At 47.6% G+C, this 24,326-nt stretch overlaps 6 protein-coding genes across 6 annotated transcripts; all 6 read right to left on the minus strand.

Annotated features, from left to right (window-relative positions):
• Positions 1–8,554: 8,554 nt before the first annotated feature.
• BJ212DRAFT_1348209 (uncharacterized protein) lies at positions 8,555–8,915 on the minus strand. Its single transcript, XM_041335407.1, has one exon. The coding sequence runs from the start codon at positions 8,832–8,834 to the stop codon at positions 8,586–8,588; it is 249 nt and encodes an 82-aa protein (XP_041194065.1). The 5' UTR covers positions 8,835–8,915; the 3' UTR covers positions 8,555–8,585.
• On the minus strand, positions 8,720–10,253 carry BJ212DRAFT_119791 (uncharacterized protein). Its single transcript, XM_041329036.1, has 6 exons — positions 10,199–10,253; positions 9,514–10,109; positions 9,265–9,462; positions 9,105–9,204; positions 9,022–9,048; positions 8,720–8,976 (listed from the first exon to the last, which is right to left on the minus strand). The coding sequence occupies exons 2-6, from the start codon at positions 9,786–9,788 to the stop codon at positions 8,926–8,928; spliced, it is 651 nt and encodes a 216-aa protein (XP_041194066.1). The 5' UTR covers positions 9,789–10,109; positions 10,199–10,253; the 3' UTR covers positions 8,720–8,925.
• BJ212DRAFT_1348239 (uncharacterized protein) lies at positions 9,766–11,131 on the minus strand (the record flags this gene model as incomplete). The annotated part of the gene is made up of 4 exons (XM_041335408.1): positions 9,766–9,997; positions 10,063–10,500; positions 10,588–10,694; positions 11,060–11,131. Coding segments are annotated over 3 exons (633 nt in total), but the record flags the coding sequence as incomplete, so codon positions are not given.
• Positions 11,132–14,539: 3,408 nt separating this feature from the next.
• BJ212DRAFT_1479832 (Metallo-dependent phosphatase-like protein) lies at positions 14,540–17,508 on the minus strand (the record flags this gene model as incomplete). The annotated part of the gene is made up of 19 exons (XM_041339955.1): positions 14,540–14,803; positions 14,856–15,236; positions 15,284–15,332; positions 15,383–15,519; positions 15,574–15,659; positions 15,712–15,720; positions 15,773–15,853; positions 15,906–15,968; positions 16,023–16,048; positions 16,097–16,143; positions 16,201–16,300; positions 16,352–16,379; positions 16,432–16,535; positions 16,709–16,744; positions 16,825–16,874; positions 16,928–16,977; positions 17,029–17,077; positions 17,137–17,191; positions 17,258–17,508. The coding sequence occupies 19 exons, from the start codon at positions 17,506–17,508 to the stop codon at positions 14,540–14,542; spliced, it is 1,866 nt and encodes a 621-aa protein (XP_041194068.1).
• Positions 17,509–19,547: 2,039 nt separating this feature from the next.
• Positions 19,548–20,240, minus strand: BJ212DRAFT_1298872 (uncharacterized protein; the record flags this gene model as incomplete). The annotated part of the gene is made up of 3 exons (XM_041332760.1): positions 19,548–19,662; positions 19,704–19,794; positions 19,871–20,240. The coding sequence occupies 3 exons, from the start codon at positions 20,238–20,240 to the stop codon at positions 19,548–19,550; spliced, it is 576 nt and encodes a 191-aa protein (XP_041194069.1).
• Positions 20,241–20,646: 406 nt separating this feature from the next.
• Positions 20,647–22,599, minus strand: BJ212DRAFT_120078 (uncharacterized protein). Its single transcript, XM_041329068.1, has 2 exons — positions 22,042–22,599; positions 20,647–21,989 (listed from the first exon to the last, which is right to left on the minus strand). The coding sequence occupies exons 1-2, from the start codon at positions 22,305–22,307 to the stop codon at positions 21,116–21,118; spliced, it is 1,140 nt and encodes a 379-aa protein (XP_041194070.1). The 5' UTR covers positions 22,308–22,599; the 3' UTR covers positions 20,647–21,115.
• Between the last annotated feature and the right edge of the window lie 1,727 nt (positions 22,600–24,326).

The following is a 24,326-nucleotide window of genomic DNA, read 5'->3' on the forward strand; positions in this document are numbered from 1 at the left end:
TGGAATCAAGGTCACCATCAGAGAAAGAGCATACCATGTTATAGTAGAGAACGTACTGGTCAGCTTCATACCAGAAAACCCAGTGGCAATAGCCGACATTGAGCAGAAAGCAGGAATGAAAACAAAGGTAATAATGAAGGCAAGATACATCAAACCAATTGGCAGGCAAAACCTGGGACAGTGAATGGCCTATATCATTCTAACCTTCAACACCAAGGAGAGCACCAACCAGGCAATCCAGTTTGGCCTAATGATTGCAGGCAAGAAAGTATACGCAAGAAAACTGATTACTGAACCATCCAGATGCCTCAAATGCCACTCATTCAAAGGCATGCACATGGCAGCAGAGTGCCAACAGGAGTTTGACACCTGTGGAACCTGCACCAGACTACACAGAACAGCAGCATGCACAATAACAGACTGAAACAACTTCTTTTGTGTAAACTGCAACATCCAAGGCCACACAGCATGGGACAGAGACTGCCCAACATTCATCCAGAATTGGAACGCCCACAAGAACTGAAATGCAGAATCAAAGTACTGCTTCTACCTGACTGAAGATCCTCTCACATGAGAGAAGATCTCGAACTCAGACACTGAATGGAACGACCAAGAAGACCCATAACCAAGACCACCACAACCCCCCCAGGAACAACCTCATCAAAAGTACCCCCCACCAAGAAACAGGGAAAATGAATGGCACACAGTTGAAAGACAACAAAGACTGCAAAGGACCACCACTTAGAACCCCAATCACGCCCCCCTGGGGGGACAAATGTGAATTATGGACCTATGGACCTTGCAATCTCAATGCCCTCAGATGCCAACCCAGAACCTTCCTCAGACCCAATGCATTGATTCAATGCCCAGCAACACCAGCTTGCAAACCCCACCACTACCAAGAGCACCAACATTAATTGGAGATTACAACCCAGGCAGCTGGAGCGATGACCAAGACCTTTGACTAAATGCCAGAACAACCCAATGACCAACTACCAGCAAGGAATGACCTTAGAATATGGCAACAAAACCTTAGGAAATTGCTCCTGGCATAGGAGCATATGTTCAAAAACTTAGATTTGAACTACTATGATATAGCTTGTATACAAGAACCCTACCTAAACCCGGTAAAACTAGCTAACACTTCTAATCTTAGACAATACTGGGATGTACTATACCCGTCAGACCACCACACCAGTCCTGACAGGACACAAGTAATCATGCTAGTCAACAAGAAGCTCTCAAAGAACAACTGGCACATCATCATGATCAAATCACCAAATGTAATGGCAATTGAAATAACTGGCAACTTCAGGAAGGTGCGCATATACAATATATATAATGCTTGTGACAACAACAACACTCTCCACTTCCTCAAGAGACACATGGCCACTGAGCACAATGCCAGACAGGCACATACACAACAAATCACTCAAGATGAACAAGGAGCGAAACAAGAGTACATAATGTGGTTGGGTGATTTCAATCACCATCACCCCATGTGGGAACCCAGACATAATACCCACTTATTCACCGCAGTGAACCTAAATGCTGTGGCAGTGTTAATAAATATTTTATCGCTATATAACCTTATACAGGTACTTCCACCAGGAATAGCCACCCTAGAGGCATCGAACACGAGAAACCTGATGTGCCCAGACAAGAACCTGAATGCACAGCACCTACTCTGAAGCACAACTATCACAAGGTTGATTGGAACGAATTCAGAGAACACCTATCGGACAAGCTAAGTGCAATCTTACCCCCAAAGGAACTAACAACTTGCACACAGTTTGAGCAAGCCCTAACAGCAATAATGAGAAGCATAACAGAGATGGTCAAAGCCAAGATCCCAAAGACCAAACCTGTTAAGAACCATGCTCAAAGGAGAGAGAGACTGACTCAGAGGGGCTTGGCCTCAGCTCGTACACTGTGCCCCTTACCCAAGTATGTGCCCTTCATTTCAGAGGAAGTCCGATGATGGTCCAATGAAGTCCAGAGGACTTCCGGAGGCTGGCTACTCTGGTGGAGAGTGTGGGAGGACTTCCGGAGGAGCACGGGAAATGTCCGGAGGAGCGCGGGAGAGTTCCGGAGGAATGCAGGAAATGCTCAGGAGAGTTCCCGCTGCAAGGTAATACTTCTACAGGAAAACAGGATGGAAGGATAGGAGGTCTGGAGGACAGGAGGTCCGGAGGTATGGAGGATGGAACATCTGAAGGTATGGAGGGTGGAACGTCCAAAGGACAGGATACCAGGACGTCCAGAGGTGCAGAGGACAGGAGGTCCGGAGGTCCGGAAGGAATAGGGGCTACATCGGACTTCATCCAATGTAGAAGCAAACAGAGGTAGACTACCCTAAGGTAGAGTCGGAGGGACGGGAAGTGGACCTGAGTCCGGAAAGAGGGTAAGTGCTGGAAAGGCAAGACTCCAGCCTAGGGAAGCAATCCCTAGACTTGGGACAGAGACATAGGGGGCAAATCCGAAGGTCCGGAATTCTGGCCTAGGGAATCCATCCCTAGGCCTTATGGACAAGGACAAACTCAGATGGACTGAAGTCCGGAAGAAGATTGGGCAAGTCTAAGGTGATATTCAGACTGAGGACTCTACTGTAGTTGTACAGGGGTTATATACTAGAGGCTATCTGAGAGGATCAGTAAGCAAAGGAGTAAGGCTATGTATGAGCATGCGGAAACACCTTGGTAAGTAAGACAGAACATAAGTAAATGAACTCGGAGATGAAACTAGTACAAGGATCAATCAGCAAGACGGAAACAGAGATAACCGAGAACTGGAAAGGTGGAGATGCCTAAATGGGGATAGGCGCAGGATCTCGGATGGAGGGTGGGAATAGGTCCGGAGATAGTACAGTTAATATCCGGAGGTCCGCAGATCTGGGGATCCGGAAGGCAGGGCGGAAACAGGACTGAGATATGTGAGGTGGTGGATGTAGTCCGGAATCCGAGAGGAGGTAAAGTCTGGATGTCTTGCTGGACGGAATGTGCATAGGGTGGACAGGATAGGGGATCCAGGAATGAGTTGGATATGGGGTCCAGAAACAGGTCCGGAAAGCGTGGGAATATGATGGGATCTATGTCTGGCATATGGGATATGACAAAACCCTCTCCCTATGCAAAATGCTGGTGGTCCAAGGAACTTGACAAAGAGCACAAATCGGTCCACAGACTAGCCAGAGAAGCATGCAAACACCAAGCTAGATGGAACAACCCAATCCATGAAGAATATAGAGCGGCACACAACAAATTCTCGGAAAGCATCAAGAGAGCAAATGTTAAGTACCATGTTGCTCAAGGGGGAGAGACTGACTCAGAGGGGCTTGGCCTCAGCTCATACGCTGTGCCCCTTATCTGAGTATGTGCCCTTCATTTCATATGAGGTCCAATGATGGTCCAACAAAGTCCGGAGGAGCATGGGAGAGTTCTGGAGGAATGCAGGAAGTGCTCAGGAGAGTTCCCACTGCAAGGTAATACTTCTACAGGAAACAGGATGGAGGGACAGGAGGACAGGAGGACAGGAGGACAGGAGGACAGGAGGGCAGGATGATGGAGGACAGAGGGACAGGAGGACAGAGGGACAGGATGTCCGAAGGTACAGAGGGCGGAAGGTACGGAGGGTGGAAGGTACAGAGGGTGGAATGTCCGAAGGACAGGATGCCTGGAGGTATGAGGGACAGGAGGTCTGGAGGTCTGGAAGGAATAGGGGCTACATCGGACGAAGTCCGATGTAGAAACAAACAGAGGTGGACTACCCTAAGGTAGAGTTGGAGAGACAGGGATTGGACCTAAGTCTGGAAAGAGGGTAAGTGCCAGAAAGGCAGAGCTCCGGCCTAGGAAATCAATCCCTAGGCCTGATGGGTAGGACAGACTTAGCTGGACCAAAGTCCGAGAGAGGATTGGGCAAGTCTAAGTTGATATTCAAACTAGGGAACTACAGGAGTATCTACAGGGGTTATATACTGAACAATATCTGAGGGGATCAGTAAGCAAAGGAGCAAGGCTATGTACAAGCATGTGGAAACACATTAGTAAGTAAGACAGAACATAAGTAAATGAACTCGGAGATGAAGACTTGTACAAGGATCAATAAGCAAGACGGAAGAAGAGGTAACCGAAAGCTGGAAAGGTAGAGATGCCTAAATGGGGATAGGCGCAGGATCTCGGACAGAGGGTGGGAATAGGTCCAGCATTAATATCCGGAGGTCCGGAGATCTGGGGATCCGGAAGACAAGGTGGATACAGGACCGGAATACAAGAAGGTGGATATAGTCTGGAATCCGAGACAAGGTGAAGTCTGGATGTCTTGCTGGATGGAGTGCACATAGGGTGGACAGGATAGGGTTGTACGGATCAGGCTAGCAGTGAGGATCCGGAGGTCCGGAGCTCAGGGGTAAATCAGGAGCATAGTCAATCCTGCTGAGGTGTGGAGCACAGTGGGAGGGGATCTGGGAATGAGCTGGATATGAAGTGGGATCTGGATGTAGGCTTGGAAGGCGTGGGAATATGATGGAATGTGGGTCCGGATTGTGGGATATGACAGCAAAGGTAGACCACTGGAATGAATGAATGGAAACACTAACACCAGCAGGGATCTGGACATTCAACAAGTACACAGCTAGCAACCCAACTGAACAAATTCACACCAGAATAAAGATGCTACAAGACCCAATGGCTGATGGCCAAAACAGCACAACTCAAGACAATGCCTGAAAGAGTGAGTTGCTGTACAATGTCTTCTTCAGAGCACCAGTGGAAAATGACTTCATTGACCCAGAATTTGAATATGACCCACCTGTATGTGACTTCCAGCCCATTATGGACCAGCAAATCTACAGAGCGATAGCAAAACTGGCACCTCACAAAGCTCCTGGCCTGAACAGAATACACAACATAGTCTTCATCAAATGCACAGACCTGCCAGTCCCATACATGGCACCTGTCTTCTGCACCATGTTCACACTCAAGATCTACCCCAATGAGTGGAAATGTTCATCAACAATCATCTTGAGGAAACCAGGTAGACCAGATTATAGTGTACCAAAAGCATACAGACTGATCATGCTACTAGACACCATGGCTAAGATTTTATCATCCTGTGTAGCAGACGATCTCACATACATCGCAGAACAACATGGCTTACTCCCACAAACTCACTTCAGTGGATGACCAGGAAGATCAACAGTAGACTCACTCCATCTACTAATGAAATTCATAACAGACACCTGGGCATTGAAGGAAGACCACATATCATTGCTCTTTCTTGATGTGAAAGCCACATTCCCAAGCATAGTCACAAACAAACTCCTACACATCATGCGAAAGAAGGGAATACCGACACAGTACATTGAATGGTACAGAAGAAGACTAGAAGACAGAACAACATACCTGTTCTTCAATGACCACCAATCTAAGCTCTTTAGCATCTCAGACAGCCTAGATCAAGGCTGCCCACTGTCACCAATAGCCTTTATCTTCTATAACTCAGATGTACTGGAAGTAGCTGACCCTAACCCACGCAAAGGAGAACTGAGCCTGGGATTCCTCGATGATGTTGCACTGGCGGCCAGGGCCAAAATGTATGCAGAATTGAATGCAAAACTCAAGAACATGATGGAAAAGAGGGGAGGAGCACTAGAATGGAGCGAACAACACCACACTGAGTTTGAACTTGAGAAAACCGTGCTAATATGTTTATCTAGGGCATGCATACCAAGCGAGGAGAACCCCTGAAAGACAACACCAGAACCCCACCTTGTGATCATCATCTGCGACCACACCATCCAACCCTCAAAATCACACAAATTCCTAGGTATGATCATAGACGAGAACCTTAACTTCAAAGAACACGTAACATATGCCCTTGCAAAAGGAACAAAATATGCACTAGCCTGTATGAGGGTGATATGTCCAATGAAAGGAATGCACAGCAAACTAATGAAGCGACTATATGAGGGGGTGATCATACCAAAGATGTTGTATGCAGCAGATGTTTGGTGCTTGGGTCTAATAGCCAAGGGAAGAGGAAAACAAAGGGGAGGAAGAGGCCCTTGAGGCTTTGCATCACAAATGTCAAGAGTCCAACACATGGCCATGCTACTTATAACTGGAGGACTAAGATCATCTTCTAATGACATGCTCGATGCACATGCTAATGTACTCCCTTTCCAACAGTTACTCAGGAAAGTCTGCCTAAGAGCAACACTATACATGGCCACACTACCACACATCCACCCATTAGCAAAGGGAATTTGGGCAACATACAGCTATGGTGAAAAGAGAGAGTTCAAGGGGAGAAAGTGACACCCATCTCCACTTCACAAGCTGATGTATGAATACCAGATAAACCCAGACAAAACAGAAAAGATATGGCTGGTTAGGCACTATCTGAAATGGATACTGGATGTCAACACCAAGATAGTGGACAAACCAGAGAGAGCGGTAGATGAAGACATGCTAGCTGATGAAGACATCCAGGCATACTCGGATGGATCGTTAATCGACAGAGGGGTAGGAGCAGCAGCGGTGATAATGAGAGGCAAAGAGGTGATGAGGAGCCTGAGATTCTACCTGGGAAAGGACATGGAGCACACAGTGTATGAAGGTGAGCTGGTGGGGATGATACTAGCGATCCAACTGCTCAAGGAGGAGGGAGGAGGAAGGGGGGGAACAATGTTACTGGGAGTAGACAATCAGGCTGCCATACAAGCCACCAGAGCCTTCCATTCACAGCCAGGACACCACCTAATGGACACCTTTCATGATGACCTGTGCACACTCATTCCAGACAACGACAAAAGGAAGCTCATCATAAGGTGGACGCCAGGCCACAAAGGGATACCGGGAAATGAAGCTGCAGATAGACAGGCAAAAGACACAGCCAGAGGGAACTCATCAGAGAACCACGCACTACCACACTCACTGTTAACAAGCTGTGGGGAAACCAGAGAACTACCACAGAGCAAATCAGCGATAAAGCAAGTACAATATCGCAGAATCAAAGACAAGGCCATAAAGATCACGAAGGACTCACCCAGATTCACCAAGCTCCACACAATAGACCACTCCGCCCCCTCTAACAAATTCACCACAAAAATCGCATCCCTGCCAAGGAGACATAGCTCCCTCCTGTTCCAGCTTCACATGGGCCACATCACACTCAACAAACACCTGAATCGTATATCAAGAAACCCATCAGCAAAGTGTGACAGCTGCAACACGCATGAAGAAACAGTCCACCATTTCCTATTCATATGCCCATCATTCATCAGACAGTGCAATGCCATGCAACATGAAGTAGGCCCATGAAAGTGCAACATCAAATACCTGCTCAACAAGAACAAAGGGATGAGAGCAGTACTGAAGTACATCACACACACAAAATGCTTTGAATGCACCTTTGGCAATGTGACCCCCCTGGAGGAAGAAGAGCAGAGAAGAACATAGAAGAAGCCAAGTCAAGAAACCACCCAACCCCACATCACTCGTCCCATAGCCTCCAGAAAGGCTCTACCATTCCCACTCATGCCAGAACCATTGTTAAGACTGGACACCAAATAAGATAATTAGTTCACACACCACATACGCACATACATGTAGGTTATGTCCAACATAGGGCTTCGCCTCAATGGACAATAAACAATGATTCAAAAAAAAAAAAAAACTAAGACCAGTTAAGATGGACCTCCAAAGAAACCATCCATGAGTGAATCTTCAAGGCATGTTCCAATAGAAAAAAAAAATCCTGTCATCAGCAGGTTTCAAACCCGCATTGGCACAGTCCAAGGGGGTCCAGGACAGATTTAGACTCTGTTGTGGTAACCACTTTAGCCAGGACGAAGTTGAGATGAAGTTCCGAGGAAATCATCCATGAGCGAATCTTTAAGGCATGTTCCGATAGAAAAAAACCTATTATTTGGCAAGTTTCGAATCTGCACAGTCCAAGAGAAACAGATTTCGATTCTGTTGTTGTAGCCACTTCGCTAAGACCAGTTAGATGCACCTTCGATGAAACCATCCATGAGCAAATGTCCTTGAAGGTGTTAGTCCGAGAAAGAACAAACTTGTCGTCAGCTAGCAGGTTTCGAACCTGCGCAGTGGAACAGATTTCGATTCTGTTGTGGTGATCACCTCAGCCACGACCCTTCGCATAACCTCCGAACGGAACTGTCCATGAGCGAATATCAACGCATTTGTCGCCACCCAAAATTTCTAATCTGTTCTGGTACCAGTTGGCTACGACTACTTAGGATAGACCTCGAAGGATCCATCCATAAGTGAACCCCAGTAAGAACTGGTTATGACGGGAGAGGACCGTAAGTGTCGGGAGGTGTTGATGAAATGAAAATACCAGACGCGCACATTCCGCTTACAAAGTGGGACAACCAGCACATTTTCGAAGTGCTGCTGTAAGATCTCTCGCGCTCTCGTATGTTTTTTTCCGCATATGCACATCAGAATCACCTTAGAGCATATAGTTAAACTGCTTGGGTGCTGTATCATAGTATGCTAGGATAGTTTCAAATATGATGTCATAGGGTATTGCACACTTCACGCTAGGGTCTCGGAATATGCTCAGATAACATAAAATATGATCATATTGTTAGGTATTACACTGGGAGCGCCCATACAGATTGAAACTGCAGGTAATTGAAACATAAAACAGACGCGAAAACACATCGAAAGCAGGTGCGGGAACGTCGCAAGCAAGTGCGGGAACATCGCAAGCAGGTGCGGGAACGTCAAATGCAGGTGCGGGAACGTCAAAAGCAGGTACGAGATCGAAAGCAGGTGCGGGAATGTCGAAAGCAGGTGCAGGCACATCGAAAGCAGGTGCGGGAACGTCGAAAGCAGGTGCGGGAACGTCAAAAGCAGGTACGAGATCGAAAGCAGGTGCGGGAACGTCGAGTGTCTACTAGTGCATTGCTCCATCGCAAACATTCTTCACCCAAGTGTTGCTGGCAACCTGCGCACATCAGAACAGGAACTAACTTTTGGAGACGTTACTCACTAGCGCAGATGCCTCGTCATCATAATTCCGATATAAGACAGTGAGTGCACAATATGCACGACGGTGATGCAATGACTTCGTACCTTGCGCTGTTCTGCAGTGAGATCCACGTAATACAAACAAAACTCTTCTGTTGTCCCGTCGGTTTTGATTTGCTTGAGCCAGCGAAGAGCACACAGATTGCTTCAAAATTTGTAAGTACCAGTTAGATTGGTGTGAGAGGGACCGTCTGATAGTACATACCGTCCGTTTCTAGTTGGGCTTGGACGCATCTTCTTGCTAGTTTTACTGGTGCCCTTGCCGCTTGCGAAGTCGTCGACCTTGCCTTTTTTACCCTTCGAATCAGCGCTGTCATTTGCTAGAGGAGCCTTGAGAGGAGGATCGATGGAGGGTGGGAGTGGTGGGATCAGTGTGCCGACAGCAGCTAGCGCAAGCGTAGAACTGTTGAAAGTGACATCATTAGCCATTGACGAAAAGAGACAACAAACTTACAGTGAATTAGTCATTATAATTTTAATTGGCCGCGGTGCGATAGGATTAGGCTTAGGCGCTAGTGTGATACTAGAATTAGGTACCGGTGCAATAGGATCAGGCGTTGGTGGAGGAATATTCTCCTTCTCCGCTACAATAAACTCCGGAGAAGCAGGTGGTATAGCTGGTAGCTGCCGAGAATCGGGATTGTTGGGCAGTAATATTGGAGACAAACGAATTGTTGGAGACGGCGCTCGAGAAGGGGTGGTAGGGTGAGACCTGGATAGCAGTAGCATGGACTCGGCAGCTAACGAGTTAGGCACAGTAGGCGATGGTGCCAAGAGAGAGTCTGGCGTCGAAGGCAGGATATTCACGGTAGGGTCGACTACAAAAAATACTAGTTAATGCAATATCATATTAAATTAAAGACGCACCTTTTAGTTTTTTGCCGGGGACTTCAGACCTGAGAGCGTCCTTCAATTGTTTACGCTTCTTGCCCCCGCTACTCTCGTCCTCGTCATTGTCGTCATTGTCGACGAGTTTCTTCTTCCAGTCTCCGTCATCATCAACGTGGTTCTTCGCCACGCAGAATACGACGTGCTCATGAGATAGTCGAGCTTCCAACCGTCGTCAGCGAACTTGAACAATGGATGTGAGTTCTCCATCAGGGTGTGAACAATTTGCCTTGCAGTCGCAGCTGCTTTACCCCACGTCTTCGGAGCAAGTTTGCGTCTGACGAGCTCCGCCCAAGCGCCACGAAGAAGTTTCCGGATAGACTTGACTATCGGGTCGGTAAGTGGATCACCGTTCTCATCCTCGAGATACGGCACTTTCCCGCGGTCAGCTCGACGGCCGTCGGGAGAATCCAGCCATCCTAAGAAGTCGTCATTGGTCCAAAACCGAATCTTCGGATGGATGACGCGAGTTGGCCGGTTAGCAGTAGCTGGAACTGAGGAAATGAGGGTACAGTCAAGGTCGAGCGAGTCCGTTTGATGCAGCCGAACAGCGCTTGAAAGTTGTTGAAACATCGATCCGAAATATGATTATATCAAAATTAATTAAATCAATGGAGATGCAGAGCAGGAAAATACGTACTTGAGCGTGTCGCGTTCGCTAGTCAATTTCACGATTTGAAGTTCTAATGTTTTGCAGTGTTCGAGCAAATACTGGTTACTATGCTGTGCAGGCTGCATATATGCACGCTGAAAATACATTTATGAGCACCAAAACAAAGCACTGGGGGGTATAGATGTTCTGTCAGAAGAGTTTGAAGATGAAGCACAGCCTGCAGCCGCCTCCCCAGCACCCGGTCCCAGCTCCATGGTATGTCCCAGCTCCATGGTATGTCCCCGTAGTTCTCGGCCAGTTCACATCTTCTCTCGCTCCTCCTCTGTACTAGCCTCTTGTAGATGTCGGTGCCATGTGGATTTGGCAACTCTATGGGGTTGGCCAAGATTGTGCTTGGTGCACAGACAAACATATAGCTGCCTGTCTGAGCTCGAGCTTGAGGCAGGTAACATTCTGAAATATTGAATCAGATTAGTATGAGAGGATGGCGCAGATAGTACATACTTGTAGTACAAAAACTCAATGATACGATGCTGGTGCGATGCGATGCAATGTTGGTGCGATGCGATGTGATGTTGGCGCGATGCGATACGATGTTTTGCAATGCGATACGACGTCGTTTTGCAAAAAAATGCAACGAAACTTCTCATGATTCAGCAGATTCCGTCATAGTACAAATAAGGTAACTAACTTCTCAGCAGCTGTGATCCCCTCCGGTCACAACCGGTTTTTACTGGGAGTGAACGTTCAAGGCGTGGTAAAAGGAAAAAGATTGTTGAGCAGGTTTGGAACAATAGATTTCCGTCTTGTCACGCGATCGAACCACTTGTCTAGGTACGAGTCAGTACATGTGACTACTATGAACTACAAGATGGCATACCTCAGCGAGTGATTGAACAACGCTGAGGTGAAGTCGCAATAATATGCGTGCAAAAACATCGTAGTTACATAACGATCAGTGGTTTGTGAAAGAAAGAGGATGCAGACTATTCCGTGGCAATGGCGCCCTGCACTAAAACGATGGCAGAGTATCGGAGAAGGTGAGGGGTGCGCCGAAACGAAAGCAGAACTTGATAATGTGCTCGAAGTGCCGAAATCGCTGGAAGAGGATTTGGAGAATGAGCTTGTAAGGTGATTGTAACGGAAGGAAACAGTTTCACAACATGCTCTGTTATAGCTGCCTTGCGAACTAAAACAACAAGTATGGCCTCAGGAAGGTTAGAAGAGTTCTCAGCTGCAGGCTCGATGACAAGATTCAAAGGGCAAGAATGGATGTGTTCTGCGAATGCAGATTGAACAGAGAGGGACAGTGAGGTTGCTTTGCTTGATGCTCTCCTCTTTGATAGAGACTTGAGCTGCTTTAGTGAGCCTGGACTACTTCTGACATCAAAGTCAAGCGTAGTAGGAGACGTAAATAGCGCAGATGTTTGAGTGGGAGTGCTAGAAAGTTCTGGATTTGCAGTGACGAGTGTCGAGCTCGCAAGTGAAGATGTTGCATAAGCCTAAGCGATCGGAGTGGGAATGGGCGTCGCTGGTCGTGCGTGGAAGTCAACGGATGCTGGCATTTGTGTACGGGGGTCAAATGGGACTGCGTCAAATGGATGGCGTGAGCATCGTAAACGTGAATGGCTCCAAGTGCAAGATTGAAAAGACGAAACCGGAATATTGCGACAAGTATGGGTACGTCTAAATGCCTGGCTCTGACGTCGTTGAATACTTGCCCATGGGTCATTGGACTCGGACGTGGTTGGTGCCATGATTGGGCTGGTGGTGAGATGGATAGGTGGGCCTTCTGGTACAAATGATAATGGGTTGCATGCAGAAACGGGAATGGTGCCGAAGTGGGTGATTGAGTGAGTCTGCCGGATACTTGTGGAGGAGACTTGGGGTCTGGTGTGACAAGCGTAGGTACTTCTTCGTCTTTGCGGCGCAGCAGCATGGATTTTCTGCTCTTCAGTCCTTACACTGTGTTCCGAGGGAACGGTAACGACACGTTCTGGCATCACTCTAGCAACAGCGGCAGCACTAACCGCAGCCCGCGATTCGTTCGCCCTCCAACGTTGTTTGAGGCTACTGGAACCTCTGACAGATACGCACATGGGCATGGACATGGTGGGCATGGACACAGAATGGATTTCCTTCACCTGCCGGATGCCAACCTTAAACCCTGCAACTGTATCCACCCCCTTGCTCGTCATGGTAGGTCGGAGAGATATCGAGTGGTTCGAGCATGCGGCTGTGTCCACCCCCTTGCTCGATGTGGGATGCACCCCCTCAATCAGCCGAGCTTCTGGGATGCGAGCACTGGCAGCACAAGGTTCTGCACGTGATGGGAACAAGTTGGATGGATGCCGGAGTGTACGAGGATGGGGACTGGCCGGACGAACGAACTTGAGATTGATTGGGAACAGGTTTCCAGTCGCTGGAAGGTCGCCAAGTGTTTCACCACAAAAAACGAGCTCGCAGCGGGAAGGGGATGGTTTGAGGTTGCACCCCCAACCCTTGTTGAGCATATGCCCTACAGAGAGGAGATTGACGGGTGCGCCAGGTGCATGAAGACAATTGGTGAGACGAATCCGAAATGTCCGTCCATTAATGACGAGGTCAGCCGTACACTCCCCTCGGCCCAAGGTAAGCAGCTTGCCATGGTGTGCAGTCTCGACAGTGGCTCGTGATTCTGAATAAGTCCAGAACATATCACGGTCGGTGATCAATGTCGACATGGTTCCAAAGTCAAGGATAGTGGAGAGTGCGTGATGAGCAATGGACGAGATATCTTCGTCACTGGTGAATGAATCAGAGGATAATTCCTTGATGACAGCAAAGGATGGATCCCTTCTGCGGTCGAATGCGGTAGCAACGTGAGGATCTGAACTGTATTTTGCAAGTCTAAGTCGCCCGCGCTGTCGATTCGCCTCCTCAAAAAATGAGGCTGCAACTTCCTCAAAAGTCCGATTGGGAGTGGCAGTCGAAGTGGACGAGCGACTGGTGGTAAGGCAGCGAAAAACAACCCATTGAGTTGTGTCTGGTAAGCCATTCAGTAACATCCAGATGGCTTCCTCATCAGTGAAGATGACACCCATCTCCACGAAACGCCTTCGGCCATCTTCGAAAACGCTAAGATAGCGAGAAGCATCTTCGGCATCCTTCAGCTTTTCGGAGAGTAGCTGGGTGCGTAATTCAATTTGGGAGGTGATGTCGAGACAAGCGAAACGCCTGCTCAGAGTCTCCCACTGTTCGCGAGCGGTCATTTTCTCACCGAGCATGTTTTGAACAATGGGGGAAAGCCTTCGCCCAATAATGGCCCTAGCCTGTGCGTCTTTGTTGATCCATTCATTCATCGCGGCGCATTCCATGCTTGTAATCGTTCCAGGAGTGGCTGCTGTGGACATGACACTAGCATACTCTGCGACATCACTGGGATCTGTACCATTAGTACAATGATTCCATAACCCTTCACTAGCTAGAGCCAGCATCACGGCGCGGCGCCAAGCCCGGTAAGAGTCTGTGCCCGTCAACTCGAGAATATAATCATAGCTTCCCATTGGATTTTCAAACGTTGAATGTTCAATATTTTGATGTTCGGCCGTTACATGAACGTCGTGAGCGCTGAGAATTCTAATTGGCGTGAGATCGAACTATTTTCGTAGATAACTGGGCTTTACTAGAGCCCAGGGGTCATAACCTGTACGAAGCTAGAGGTACGAGTCAGTACATGTGACTACTATGAACTACAAGATGGCATACCTCAGCGAGTGATCGAACAACACTGAGGTGAAGTCGCAACAGATGCGTGCAAAGAATATCGTAGTTACATAACGATCAGTGGCTTGTGATGGTGCGTGAAAGGAACTGTATAGCACATACGATAAGGTGACGAAGGTGACTAAATAGGCATTGATGCCAACGACAAGGTGTCAGGTGATTGTGGAGAAGAGGTAAATACGATCACAGCATGGGCATATTACTGGCCGTTCAGTCAGTTCCACGCAGCCTGAGCATATAAGCCCAGTGCTGCGTCAGACAGCGTCGGACTGTACAATAAAACATCAGCGGTGGTATAGTTCTCCGCATTCTGCAAGCCGTTGAGAATGCCAAGGAGTTGCGCTTCAATAAAGTCGACGAAGACAAGATCAATAGGCGTGTCATCCGTCACGTTAGGCGGGTTTGAGCCAATGAAGTCTGGAACCGAATAGTAGGGCAATGCCATGTGCAGCGTGTCGTCCCCAGCACCGGGGCATGACTGAATCACCGCTATGAGCGCGTTGGAGCGAATGCGAAGATGGGTCACTTACATCGACCGTGACATATCCAAGTGTCAAATTACCTGCCGTTGCTTCTCGTCTACCCATTCCAGCACGCCGATCCATCTCCTCTAACCAAGCTCTGTACCGAGTATCGACAATCCCACGGTCCCAGAGTTCCTTTTCGATCTCATCTCGCTTCCGTTTCTCACTCGCGCCAGCATTGTTCAAAGCTGGAAGGACCTGGTTTGCGATGCTAAATGTGATGTTGGGGATATACAAGAATGAATCCGTGAACGGCGAGGCGGTGAGCTGATCGTTCTTGGTGAACGGTCCCTGGAAGACGTTGAAGCGTTGAGATCCTGAATTGGTGATAAATATGGCTGGGATAGAATCACGCGTATTGTTAATAGAGAGAGCGTATGGGACAGCCTGACAAGGGCGTTAATAATTGACGTTTCTGGAAAATCAGGTCTCACATCTGCAATGAAAAGAGATAGAAGGGATCCATTGGAAGGATATGGGTTCCTAGCACACAATTGAGCTGGTGGCTTATGCGATATATACGGAGTACTCACTGGTTGATGGTATAATCTTGTGGGGCTGTTCCGTACAGATAAGATAAATCAAACATGACCGCGAGCTCCTGGAGACCGTCAGTGATCGAGCGCCCATCGGCGGTGTCAAACGTTTGGTTTGACATTTGTGTGTGGTACTAAATGTGACACGCGAGTTAGGACATCATTGAGAAACTGATATCACACTTCACCTCGTAGGTCACGCGGTTCTGGTCTAGATATCTTCTTGTGAAAGAAATGTTGTTGGCGTTGCCCTGAGCAGCTTCGAGGTCCGCACCTAAGTTCTTGGGTCAGACCTTTAATTATTATTATTTGGTTAAACGATGTACTCATCCAGCCTAAAAGAATACATGAGACACTGGACTCAACTCAACTTTGATGCCCACATACCGATTGTCTCCATGTAGCGCCCGCTTTCCAGAGCCATAGAACGACCATCGTACTGTTGACAGTCACGGATGTGGGAATGTCCTAAGTCCACGGTGAGAAAGTTAGTCGAAAACATCAAATGGATGGTCTCCACCTCCAAAGATTAAGATGGGCGTCAGAGGGTGCACAGCCCGAACAGCGTTAAAGACAGTAGGCCCTAGAAAACCAATTCATCGTATCATCAAACCTAGAATTGCTGTAGTTGACCTACAGTTATCGTAAGAAACTGGCATGTGCCTGAGATCACGTTAAAAATATTTTCTCAGAAACCATGAATCAACCTACCCAATAAGTACAAACACATCAGGTTCTTCCGCGATGGCCTCGGCGAACTGTAAAAATCGATCAGAATACTGCCTTGGATCACATAGACGCCTAGGATAACGTACCCACTGCTCCTCGACCATATCAGCTACAGTTTGTACAGTTGTGTTCACGTCATTTCCAGTGAAATCGTATAGGACTCCAAGAGAAGTGATGCGACGGCCTCTGTTACATCAAATGAATAAAGTCCCACCTTGGATTCATAGGATCTCTTACTTCCTTGTGGTGAACTTGGTGGAACGATCTGCGGAAAGGACATCGATAGCAGTCAAACTAAATTTAAAATTCAAACTTACTGCCAACTGGCACACTCTCAGGCTCGCCATCCGAGTTGAAAACAGTGATGTTGACATTGGAAGACAAGTACCGCCCATCAAGATAAGGGACGAAGTTCGTGTACCTGAGGAAGTTGGTCCATTTAGCAAGTATCGAAAACAAGCGATGTTTGTGGAGTGTCAAACTAGAAGGTGGTGATTGAACAAAACATAGATGTTGCAGAGGAGGGAACAGAAAAAGATACAAAAAAGATATTGTCAGTCAAACCGAATTTTGCTCAGAATATTTAGGACTTACATGTCATATGTATCCGCATAGATGTACAGTTCATGGCTATAGAAGTAAAACTGTCAGTTCAAAACCCAGTATCAAGAGGAGGTAGATAAGGAGAAGACCGAAAACTCGATACTCACTTTCCGATAGTCATGACATCATATGGAAGGCGCTCAAGGAACTTGTTGGACTTTTAAACGGAGTATCAATTTCGAGGTATGTATCAACAACAAAACAACGGACCTCGTGCGCGTCAACACCACCAGGGGGATAACCATCAGAAAGCCCAGTTCCTGAGAGGTGGGTTGGATTGTGCCTTCGATGGATATCAATTCGATACATACCGTCATGTACATCCCCCGAGTCTACCAAAAGCAGGTCGACGTCTTTTTCCTGCAATAGTAAATATGTACAATGAAGGCAGGATCCAAACTGATGCATGATGGACGAACGATGGCGATTTCCTTCATATGCGTCACGAAACTAGCAAAATCTCCAAGGTCCCCACTATAATATGCGCAGGGTGACGCGGTTGAGGCATGGTGCCTTAGATTAGTTCCTCTGAACACTCACCTATAGTCTGGTTCAGGAAATGACAGCTTTTGGTGACCGAGTAACCAGCCATGGGTGTCGGTGGTGTGGATCACATTGAAATCTCCCCAGACAAGAGGACGGTAGGGAGGTGTGATTGGAACCTGTGGGTACTCGCGCTTGTTCAAATGTTCATGAGCATAAGCGTCACGGGCATGCAAGTGATCACCCGCACAAGCAGCACCACGGAGTGCAAGACCCAAAAGAATAGCAGCAGGCAAGATTATAATCATACTGGAAGGGGTGGCGCCTAAGCCGGTCGAATTCAAGAGCGCTTTTTTAAGAGAGGCTCAGAGGCGCTTCAAGTTATTAGCCTTAAATACAGACAAGCTGAGTTTATCGAGAGATAATGTAACCGAACCGCATCATATGGACGGCCCATCAACGTTCATCAAGTCATCTGTGGTTTTTGCACTAGTAGCACGGATTAAGTACGGAGATTCAATGTTCAATTCCCACATGCACAAGCGACCACGGGTGGCCTGGTCGAGAACACACGGTGCCCAGGCCCCACTACCTTATCATCTTGAGCTGTCTGATACAATTGCGCTCAGGTCCACTTACAATGATTAACGACAGACGAACCTACTTCAAGTCGGAGGGTATTTGAAGGGGCAACGCGTTATACGTTGGTTTCCATAGTACTACCCATACTTTCACTAGGGAAGAACATGCTTGAGCTTGGGAGTGACTTTGGTACCTTCAGCCTGCAGCCTGTCATGAGTGAGTACTGAGTTCTTTCGTGGGAGCTGCAGTTCCACAGTTACCATGCGTATTGAGCCCCATCAGTGAAACAGACGGAAATAGTTGAATTGATCATGAGATCCAGGGAGAGCGCTGCCCGGTGCCGCTACTATCGAACGTTTGAACACTTATTGCAGTTGACAGCGCGGAAAGTTAGATGGTCAATATTTCAATCACTGCGTCGTGCAAGCTGTAGGAGCTTATTAGTACAGTTCGCACCAAGCCGGTTGGCTTCGTGTGTATTGGACTATTAGAGCTTCTCCAAAGTTTCTCTGTCCACTGCCCAGTCATATTCCACGTAGGAATAGTTCCTTGTAATCATATAGAATGAACACAGCTGCAGTACGTCTTGGTACTTCTCACCTGGTAACCTATACGTAAAGGTCGTAGATGGATGTTACATGCCATAGGCCCCGAGGTGTCGTATACTAGTACCGTGTGTTAGTAATGCTGTGCACCTCCAGGCAGCGTCTACTGCATGCTTGTGTTTGCACGTGCCCAACCGAATCTTCTATTGCTCAAGTTGATCTGCCTCGTTGCCAAACTCCGAAGGTCCCTGGCCAGTGGTCCTTGCATCATGCATCAGGCCTACATTTTCCTAGCAACCCATCACATCTGCTGTAGAAACCTCTGAATCTAATCCGATAGTTCTGTCGTCTGCGCGCCAAATGGGCTCAGCGTTCAGGGACTCAAGTGTTCTGGGGCGCCTGCTGAATCTTTCTGCCGTTAACACAAGCGCTCATCCCAAGTGGCTGGGCCACTATGATCCGCGAAACTAGAACGCATGTGTCCACCATCAATCGCTATCATGCTGCCCTTCCATAATAGAAGCGCATCCAGACAAAATCACACAACCTCCGCGGGATGCGCAATTACATGCCATAGTTTGCACTACTAGCGCTCAGCATCGCATTTGTTGGTTTGGTGCAGTTTCACTGGATTCTCGCCTTCCTCAATGCCCCGCTGTCATGGCAAGTTACCACAGCACTTTGACTTGAAGTAGACTGACAAACGCTCATTTGTCTCCACAATGCAAACGGATCCGGAATCGGAGAGAGGGAATTGTTATCGCCGAGTTTACACTTCAACTATTACGTCGGACACCACATCGCTGCTGGCAGTCACTTGTCAGGCCTGGCCTTGTCGGTCTAACCTTTGACCGGTTGATACTAGGAAATCAGATCCCTCCACCATACCGATTACTTCGGTATACTTGGCTCCTTCGAGACGTTATAACACACGTACGAGAGACACGACATGGATACCGAATTGTTTATTATTTCGCTAATGACGCGTGCTTACCGTTGTTCCTTTGAGAGACAGATCATCCGTATGGGTCCGTGTACTGTAGCTACAACTAGTCGTTTTGTCCACTGCACCTCGGGATCCCAGCCGTTGTCAGTGAACTTTCGAGGGACATGCCAGTCAGGTGGCTGCTGATTGCGCCCCCAATCAACGGATCAAAAACTGATCTACCCGGCACCACGAAGGCCTTCCAACATGACGCCCGTCATATACAGAATTCACCTCAGAAAACTCTCCAATCTGAAATTGTTTTAGTAACCGGGTTGCTCGTGTTGATCCGCTCTTGTATAGTAACATTGGCATACTGACTAGAAGTGATCATCGTCCTTTCAACCTGCCTGTTTGAAAATTATGACGACACAGCGCGTAACTAACCTACCCCTTCCACCACCATTGTAGCGGATTTGCACAAACCCAAGAGCTCGGTGGAAATCTGGCGATTTCAGTCAATACTCGTGCCTCTTGTCGAGCTGCGGTGGGGAATAGCGCCAGAGGTGAAGTAAGTTAAAAGACGACTCGATGGCAGAACCCAGAAGACACACAAACCAACACCTCTCTGATCCAGTATGAACACAAATTGGTTAGCAGTGACATTCTCCGCCATTTCTTTATAGTCACCTGTTATTATTTCAGCTTGTCCATGGTCCATGATATACTCCTGGAGCAAAATGGGGTGGATCCCATCCTGATTGATCAGGAAACCCTGCGCGACCATAACGACGAGGTTATAGTGCACCCATGTAACTGGAATGGTTGCACGATGCACATTGGTGTCGAGCACAAGCAGGTCTCCAAACATCTCCAGCAATATCATGGTATCAACACCAGCGCTACGAGCGAAGACACGCAGCAGATCTCCTGTCTTTGGACGGGTTGTCTTGATGCCCGCATGAAACCAGGAAACCTCCCACGTCATATACTTTCACACCTTGGAGTACGGCGAATTTGTTCGATATGCGGGGCTTCCCTCTCGCGGGATGATGCCTTTCGAAGACATACTCTTGAAAGGCCGGGCTGTCAGTATGCGAAATCTGTCGTCAAGAATGGAGGTAGATCGCTTGTAATTGACAAAGTGTGCATTAATGGGGGTTGGTCGGCCAGCCAAAACGTCATGTGCATCCCCTGATGCTCTCTTAGACTGATGTAGTCCTCTAGCGTTATCTTACAGTATTATCTCTATCGTTCTGCGTTCCGACCTTATATGCATCTTCCTATAGTTCCTGTCCGTTATTAGTAATCCTACCGTATACTCCTACTTAGTTGGTCCTATCTACACTATTTGCAAATTGTGTCTATTCCCCTTGGATTTCGTCGTCGTGTCGACTATTAAGTTATTTGATCGTCTGCACATTAAGGTACTTAAATGATTACAGTCCCTGTCAAATCTTTTTGGGGGTATTTTGAACCATTATAATCTATTAAAATGGGTACACCATTCAACCACCTGGCAGGATGCCCACTGTTATCTTCTGTTACATGAGTTGACAAGGGCCTGTATTTGACGGCTACAAAGTCATTTCACGCTTCGACATGGCAGTGCACTAGAGGGACAAAGGTAGATAAAGGTAGAGGTTCGGTAGTACCAGTACGCGCGTCCATAAAATTATGAAGTGAACAAAAACCGGTATATACTATATATGCACACGGCCAGCGTACTGTCCGGACTCGATAAATTGCAAGAATGTCCAACAGAAAAATCATGGCCACGACAGGCGACGGCGTTTGGTACGACTATCATGGGGCTCGGATTCTCTGCACTCCTCTCGCCTTGAATTCTTCAGGTGGCGCAGTTTAGAATCCAACCGAGCAAACTGCTTTCCACAACTCCCGCATTCCGTTTTGTTGCTCAAATGAATTGCGGCAACGTGCCGTGATATGCTCTCCTTCTTCATCTCTTTCCCGCAGCCGTCCCAGCTGCACAACATCCTCTCTTTGTCGCCGCCAGATTTGACACCAGTGGAGGACTTGGAGATGCTTCCCCACTTCGGACTTGTCGGAAGTCAGAAGTGAGGTGCAGGACCCATCACCCCAGCGGCATAAGCTTGGAGTGCTACCCATATCGTCCATCGATATCGCACATTCACTCCTTCCCTCATCCAACCACAGCGATGTAAGCGAATCAAGATCAGTTCCGCTACAGACACTAGATAGATAGACATCGCTGGAGTTCTGCACGTGCGGTTGTATGTCGTAGGATAATGGATCGATAAAACAATCGTGGGCGGGCTCGTTCGTCCATGTATAATCGTAATATAAACTCCCGTTAGAAGATGATGTGTCAGGTGACTGCGGGAGAGTATGAGGACTCCACATCTGGGATGAAGCGTGATCCATAGAGGGGGTCATGGAAAGCTCTGGAAGGAAGCTATTGGAAAACTCGGGGAAAGGTTCCAGGTTGAAGTTATGACCTTCCAAATGGTCAAGCCCGCTAAGATATAGTGCATCCATTCCGGTGTTTGTATCAAGAGTGGTGTCTAGAAGGGACTGGTGAATGAAATCGGGCTCCATGGGAGATGGACTGCTAAGGCTGGGCGACCCTACGTCCAATGCATAGGACGCCTCCACAGTGTCCGTTGTTATATTGAACGTAGAATCGCCGTACGGTGCCAATTCACCGGCAATGGCTGAGAGAGATCCATGACATTGAGTTTCAGGAAGAGACAACCTGCCAATAATCCCTTAGCAAACATTTCGCGTAGGCTAGCAACCATACTAACCAGTGATGAAGGAAAGGTAATGGGTCCAGAACGAATTGAACTATAGGATAGCAAGGGCAAGCGCTTCCCTGTCTTTCGGCATGCAACCTGAAAGAGATGTAGAACCAAGTCATTACCAGAGTGCAAGTATTCATACCTGATAGATGTTCCAAGAGCTTTGAGTGTATCATGAAAGCAAGAAGCAGGTGGGAGTGTGTTGGTCGACATTGTTTGATCGTGTCTCTGAAGTGCGCATACCTGCCAACAGAGACTTTATATCTGCTCATAGCCACATCAGATAGGACTTGAAGGCTTGAATGGCTGGCTGGCCTGCGACAAATTACAAAGAAGTGTATGGCTCATCTTCTTCCAATGGGCCAACCTCCATAAAAACGTGTGAACCTGGCCATAATCCCATAATAATCCAACGAAAGTTGGCTTCTTTCAGAAGCTTAGCCGATTTAATTAGGAAACGTGCTTTTTGGCCCGATCTAAAATCTATCCACCAGTCAACTTTGACTAGTGACTGCTGATTGTGGGGTTGGTGATATATCGGATTTCGAAGGCCAGGTTACGAGTTGGGATCCGATTTCTTCGCAAGGCCAAGTTAATACTTCATAAAAAGACCGTAGATCGCTCATTGTCGCGTGGAATCAGGCCTATTTTAATGCAGTGCGCGATGGCACCCGAAAGTCCGGCGGTACGAAAGATGACGCTCACCAGGTGAAGTGGAAACCTGGATTGCCTACACATAGAGCAAGAGTGCCACACAGCATATCAGAATAAGGGTAACGTGCCTTTAACGCCACTCGCCATTCCCATCGATGATTGGCTTGTTAACACGCGGCATGGCTGGCTTCCGTGATCGACCTTATTGGGTTGAGCGCTGAGCACAAAATGGCAAAGTGAGACACGAGTCAGGGTCATGGCTGGCCATGGCCATGCCATGGAACGCCATTAAGTGACGTGACGGCCAAGCCACGTTGGTTGGCCGGCGTTGGCCTTTCATATAGCTGCCAATGCCGATATTAATATCTAAAATCACAATAATAGAAACTGGAGCCATCATATTCCGTTGGCAGTGTTAACGGCCTAAGGCACGTAATGCCAACGAGACAAACATAGGAAGGGCCGCATGGCCATTCATGCCAGCGTTGCGTGAACGTCTCTACAGGAAGTTGACCATCCCACTTATGCTTCGATTCCTTGATGGACTATAAGTAATAGTATTGGAACAAGAAGCATGGCGAGATGGTAAAACTTACAATCGAAGAGTAGACAGACCACATGGAGAGCGAAGATATGCACTTGTTCCAAAAGTAGGGGCTTGCATCTACTCGGAGACCAGAACGACACAAGAGAAATTATCAGTTGTAGTTATTTGCAAACAAAATGAACTCCACACAATTCACTCGTAAGACGCGAAGGAAGGAAAGACAGAAAAATGCCGCTTTGCAGTACAAGTTACTGAATTCATTGTAATCTCTTGCAAGGGAAGCGTATCAACAAGAGATGGGCGGGAGCAAAACATTTACATTGATAGCCTTGCAACTGTTGATCCACTTGATAATATTATGGAATAGCATGGTGGTGAAGAAATAGATATGAGGCAAAAGGTGCAAGATAGCCCTCAGGCTGCAACTTGTAATCACGGGGAGTGGAAAATGTGGGTCCATATATTCCAACTCTATTTGTAGGCCGCTGATAGCCTGCATAGCCGATAAAGGTACGAATCTGCCGCCATCATGGCTTCATCAACTAATAGAAGTCCCGTGAAAGATTGCCAAGGTAGAAAACAAGAAAGGCAGACCCTCGGTACAATGTCTGAACAGCGGAGAGCAGCGTTGGATTTGCACTTTGGGGTTGCGTTTCGCTGTTGTGCCATCTGGGGAAGAATGACACCCGTCGAGTTCGAATATACCAACAAAATGCATGGAGCAGACCGTCGGGATTCAGTTTAGTGTCACACAGCATGCAAGTTGGGTGGAGTATATTGTATGTGGCCTATTTGAATGGCTCACTGTAAGCGCCTGCATTACTTGAATATTAAGATCTTTTTTTAACATCGAACGGCATATTATCTATCAGCTGTTACACAAACTCCCGTCACAAAATATAACTCAGCTTGAATGTATTCACGGCATGAACCCTTGATTACAAAAAAGTCTCAGATTGATTCTTGCATCGAGACGCCAGAAGAAATGTCGAGTCTTCTGCATTGCAATCCACATTCTCGATATCCAATGCTTAGCAAAGCGCCTGTAGCTCACTCGAGTTTATATCGCGCTTTCACCGCCCCGCTAGGT

The sequence above is a fragment of the Suillus subaureus genome, assembly GCF_016647635.1.
Source record: "Suillus subaureus strain MN1 chromosome Unknown BJ212scaffold_12, whole genome shotgun sequence".
Taxonomy (NCBI): domain Eukaryota; kingdom Fungi; phylum Basidiomycota; class Agaricomycetes; order Boletales; family Suillaceae; genus Suillus; species Suillus subaureus.